This window comes from Tupaia chinensis, unplaced genomic scaffold (genome assembly GCF_000334495.1).
Source record: "Tupaia chinensis unplaced genomic scaffold, TupChi_1.0 Scaffold000085_1, whole genome shotgun sequence".
Classification (NCBI taxonomy): Eukaryota; Metazoa; Chordata; class Mammalia; order Scandentia; family Tupaiidae; genus Tupaia; species Tupaia belangeri.
In genome coordinates, this window is record NW_006159547.1 from 7,783,844 (window position 1) to 7,789,741 (window position 5,898).

At 35.4% G+C, this 5,898-nt stretch overlaps 1 protein-coding gene across 24 annotated transcripts in view; it reads right to left on the bottom strand.

The window, feature by feature from the left end:
• The window catches only part of PPFIA2 (PPFI scaffold protein A2), a 533,343-nt gene that overhangs the window by 170,655 nt on the left and 356,790 nt on the right, over positions 1-5,898 (bottom strand). For all 24 annotated transcript variants that reach the window (XM_027769717.1, XM_006142879.3, XM_006142880.3 and 21 more), the window contains one exon: positions 5,560-5,634. In XM_027769717.1, coding sequence (XP_027625518.1) covers positions 5,560-5,634 — 75 coding nt within the window. The remainder of the gene's footprint in view (positions 1-5,559; positions 5,635-5,898) is intronic.

Below are 5,898 nucleotides of genomic sequence, written 5' to 3' on the forward strand. Positions count from 1 at the left end.
GAGAGAAAGAGAGAGAGGGAGAGAGAGAGAGAGAGAGAGAGAGAGAGAGAGAGAGAGAGAGAGAAACTCCCCTAATAGAATCCTCATATCCTAATCCACACTATAGCCTCAACCAACCTGGACCAAGGGCCCTGAGTATACTTGAAGTACTCAGGGAGACCTCTCCTACATGAGCCCTATGTGGGTCCAACATCATGGCATTGAATTACCACTGCACCACTGGTGACCCAATCTCCAAAAGTTTGTTGATCTTTCCAAACTAAAATTCTGTATATGGATGCCATTCCAAACCTTAAATACTAACTCTCCATTATAATTACTTTTTAACATGTCTGTTTTCCATATTAGACTTCAGAGTGAAAATAATTATTTATTAATGTCTGAATTTTATGAATCTATTTATTCTCACTACTTAATGTAATGTCAAGCAAACAAATACCTGGAAATTGTTTAAACTTCAGTCGTTTAATTGAAGAGTTGTGATCAAAATCACATTTCAGCCCATTATGTTAGTTAACTGTATCAGAGTTATGCCAGCTTGCCAGTTCTACCACATCTCAATCACACACTTTATCAAAAACAAAACTAAACCAAAAAACTGAACTACAGATAAACCCTCGGTGTTTTTCACGTTACCAAAACCAAAACATTAAACAGAAACAAAAACAAAAATATACTTTTAGTGTTTCCCATTTCATAAAATATAAAACCCAAACTTTTAGAGTGGCATTCAGGGACCTCCAGAATATGCATCCTTTAAACCTCCTCATCCTCCTTCTCCACATCATTTCACACCCTGCCTAATGAAGTCATAAAACGCCAAACACTATACAAATATATAGCATATACTTGCAAATAGCAGAGACAAATAATAGCAACTTGTAGGTACTTATATCTTAAAACTATTTTTCTATTTCTATAATAATGTGTTATTATTATTTATATTTTTAAAAGACTGGAATTAGCCTTCATCCTTTTTTCACAGGAGAATTTTTCTAGAGTAGAGTATATCATTGTATCTACTCTTGTAGCTACTATTTTTAAAAGGCTACTTACTTTATTACATTAATGTGCCAATGAGAATTTAAGGGGACATTAGGAAAATTAGGTGAAGACTGAGGTTCACCAGAGTATATGAAGTCTTACGTTAATAGAAAATATGCTTCCTGTAGGTGGCTACACCGCTCAAGGGCATGTCTGGTTGAGCTAACCCTGAGCTAGACTTCAATCTTCCCTTTTTCTCCTGCTGGAAACTTGTGATAGAGAATAATCTAAATGACCTCTTATAAAGCCCTCTGAAAGGGGATGTTTGAAATCTTTTGTAAAACTTGGAATATCAACTTCAGTTCATAGCTTTTACACAAATGTTACAGATGAGGTTTTAGATGGCTGGGAATGCTTGAGAAATGGATGACAACTCCATGGAAGATAGTGCAAAGAAAAGACACCGAGGAGTAATATCTCCAAACTCATCTGTGAGAATGGAACAAGAAGAGAGAGGAGGTAGGGAACAGAGAGAGAATAAAGATATAGAGATGATTAAATAAACTCTCGAAATGATATAATAATGACAGAATAAATAGCCTACTATCTTTTCAGATTCTACATATGCAGCATATGTATAAATATATCAAGGTGCTATAATCTGAATCTCCGCTCTCAGTTATCTTTTCTGAATTTGGTAATTGAATTAGTTTTTCTTAAATGTTAAGATACATTCTTTTTTATCCTGTTATTACCACTACTAGAAACTCAGAACTCAAATACAGTTTTTTTTTTTTTTTTGGAGAGGTTTTCGCTGTAGGGTGCGTGCGCTCGCCAGACAGACAGAGACATAGAGACAGAAAGCGAGAAATCACCCCCCAGGGGGGATGGTCACGCCGCAATCCCTTCTCCTCCATTCTCCTCTCAGAATCTTGGGCACGCACGCACACGCGCCTGGCGTGAGATTTAAGCCACCGGGTCCGAGACGCGAACCGCGGTCGACTACGTGGGAGTCCAGCGACATAGCCATTACGCTAACTGCTGGTTCCCCCAAATACAGTTTAATGTGAACTCAAGAAACAACTAGTTTTGAATCATAAGGGATACTTGAAAACACATTTCAGTTTTAATTTAAAATCTGAAGCATCATCAAATGGGATTTCTTCCAGTTTCTTCTCATTTAGCCATACATAGTACTTTTATTCTAATATGTGATTATTTATTTTACCTATGTTAAATATTTTTGTTTGACTCTTAAGAAAGTGTTCTTAAATAGTTTTTAATAAAATTTCTCTCTTTGGCAAAATATTTTCTTTGATTTTTTTTTTCTAATATGTCTTTTTCTAATATCCCCCTAAGACTAATAATTGTATAAGTTTTTTTTCTGAATTTAGTTAGGTTTCTAAATATATGTTATTATCATCAATACCTGATGTTTAATTTTTGTCATAGGGTATGTGTGTTCACCAGAAAGAATGAGAGGAAGAGATAGAGACAGAGAAAAAGTAAGCCATCCCCCAGGGATGACAGCTACACTGTAATCTCTTCTCCTCCATTCTCCTCTTGGGATTTTGTGCATGCATGCACATGTGTCTGGCATGAGCTTCAGGCTGCCGGGTCTGGGACTCAAACACAGTCATGTGGGATCCAGGGCTTACTCACCATGCCACCTACAGGCCCCATAGCGATTTCTTACAATTGTTGCTACTATAGATAATCAAGAATGTCTTCTGATTTTTCTTTTAGTATTTTATTAAAAAATATTAGTTTTATCAATATTATAGAATATAAGTTAACTAGACTTTTTCCCCACTTACTCTCTTGAAAAAAATCAGTAATTAGAAACTATTCATTATTAGGATTTTTTTTTAAAGCTGGATCTGTGAATTTCTAAATGGAAATTCTACTTAGGCAACCTAGCCATTAATTTCAAACAATAAAATGAATTAAAGTTAATAATGAACACAATTACTTTTTACATATACAAAGAATGTAAAAGAAAACAAAAAGCATTCAGAAAGTCTAGACGAACGTTAGATGAATGTTAATGATTTAAAATTTATCTAGCCTAAAAAGAAAACAATAATATTTTATTTAGCCTAAAAATTAGCAATTGAGCATACCATACTGCCTATAAGAGATTACAGTAATATTTGAGGGCTAACTCAATATTTAAGAAAGCTATGTTCAAGTCAAAAATCTTTCCTTGGGCCAGTCACAGCAGCGTACTACTAAGATGTTGGCACCACCGGGAAGGTCTGGGGTCTTTCCTGATCCAGCTGAAGTTGGGGCACCGTGGCACATGCCATCATTCCAATTACCTGGGAGGCTGAGGCAGGAGAATTGTTATAGAGCAAGACTCTCTTCAAAGCAATTTACAAAAAAAAAAAGAAAAAAAATCTTTGCTCCACTTTTCTTCTCCTATTTTATATATACTTGAATTATGCTCTTGTAATTGCTGAAGCAAATTTTCAGAGCCTCACTTGAACTCACAGGGCATTTTAATTTCAGCATAAAACTTTAGCTAAGTGGTGTCACCACACCTTTGCTTATGACAGATAAAAATTCTATCATTGCCATATTAAACAGTGCTTTTATATTAGTTGTCATCAAACCCTGTTTTTTCACTTTTGTCAATAAAATATTTTGAGGGATGCACCCAAAATAAATGTATATTTTAACAGAAATAACAAACCAAAATAAACATAAAATACAAAATGAATATATATTTAATATTTTCTTCCTGACAGCTCCAGGAATGAGTATACCCCACTTTGACTTTGTAGATAATTTACTTTTATCCCTTCAAGAGTCTGAGTTCTTCTTTTCATAACCCATTATCCCAGAGATTTTTTTTTTCTCTTCTATGATTACTGAGAGGTATTGATCTCCATTTTCCCCTCCTAAATGATCCAGTTTGCTAAACTGAACTCTGGTCACCAAAAAATCTTTCTCTCTTCTTATGCTTTTAATATTCCTAGTCTTTACTTCAGTGGAACTTATTCTTTTTGTGGTGTTATTCCTTCTCTTTTTTTCCCCTATTTTTTTTTAGTACTTTATTTATTTATTTAACATTCCATTACTGTGTATCATTACAGCGTACCAAATGAGTTTACCCATTGTGAAAACACTGTATATTGGTTCTTTGATGTTATCATGCACAATATTATTGACAGATCAAAGATGTTATCATACACATTATCTGTCATCAACAGATCATTTTCCACTTTTGTGTCCCTTGAATGTTTTGCTTCTTTTTCAGTCCTTATTTCTAAAGCCTTAATTGTTAAGTGTGGAACAAAAGCATGCATGAATGAGCTTAACTGATTTAGCTTATACTGAAGAAAAAGTGAGTCTGTACTAGACAAGTGTGTATGTGTATGTGTGAGTGTGTGTGTGTGTGTGTAGGGCTTGAAAATGTCTATATTTGTGTGTATAATGTGTATATAAATATTATTGTATTAAGAATTCTTTTCACAAATCTCAACAGTCCTGGTATTAGATTCTCACCTCTTTAATTATTTAAAGGTAGGAAGACTTGTTGTATTATTTTAGTAGGGCTAGTACTAGTAATACCAGTACTAAATTTCCAAAATAAACCTTTTGGAGAGAAAGGTAACATTGTAAATGGTAGAAAGAGAGAGAGAAGGATAGAGACATAAAAACAGAGAGGCAGCTGTTTGGATGACATAAATTTAGTTTGTTCCTATATAGTCTAATTATTTGAGTTCATTTGTGCATTAAAAACAAAGTAAGTAACACTTTCTAAAGAGAAAACACCGCTTTAATTTTTTTTTTTGAGAGGTTTTTTGCTATAGGGCGCGTGCGCTCGCCAGACAGAGAGAGAGAGACATAGAGACAGAAAGCGAGAAATCACCCCCCAGGGGGGATGGTCACACTGCAATCCCTTCTCCTCCATTCTCCTCTCTGGATCTTGGGCATGCATGCACACGTGCCCGGCGTGAGTTTTAAGCCACTGGGTCTGGGATGCGAACCACGGTCGACTACGTGGGAGTCCAGTGACATAGCCATTACGCTAACTGCTGGTTCCCACACCTCTTTAAATTTTAAAAGAATGACTTAAAATATTTCCTTAGACTCATGAATGTTAGCAAAAGAAGCAGATTCAAGGAAGCCATTGAATATGGGCAGAGTGATTTTAGAAAAGAACAGGCAAAGCCATGCATATGTTGTACATATATATCTTCAAGGAGTTAACTTTGCCTGTTACATTTTCAAGTTTAATAGAGATATTTGACATGTTTGCCAATTTTGGAGCTGTGTGTTACTTCTCAGAAGAACTGGAATTCTGACTGCAGTCTTTCTGAATCTCCATTTCACTGGCTCACATGTCACTGTGTCTTGATAACTTTCCTTTGGTCTCCTAGTGTCAGATCTGAATAACCAGAGGTCAGAAAACAAGACTGTGGTGACTTGCTTCAACAGGACTTGTGCCATGACATATACAGAATGTAATTTATTTTTGTGACAGTTTTAATAAAAGTGACATGAAACACAAGGGATATAATGTTAGCGATATTGCACCTCAAAAGGGGAGAAAGTGTTGTATGTTACCTCCTGATTAGCAGCAGCTAGTTCTTCTTCCAGGGCAGAGACTCTTTCTAAAGAAACCCTCAGTCGCTCCCTTACCTGGAAGAAAAAACAGAATATATGCCATAATGTGCATTTCATACATACTAAATTGTGGTGAATCTATCGACATCATCAGAAAGTCAACTTGGTAAAGTATTAAAGTATTTATAGCCCCAAGTACCCCAGGGAATAAACCTGGCAGGAAAACTACAAAAATATATGGTCACTTCATTATATATATGTATGTGTGTGTATATATATATAATCTATTTTATTCATGATAGAGCATGTGGGCCTGTACAGGAGAGAAGCACTGTTGAC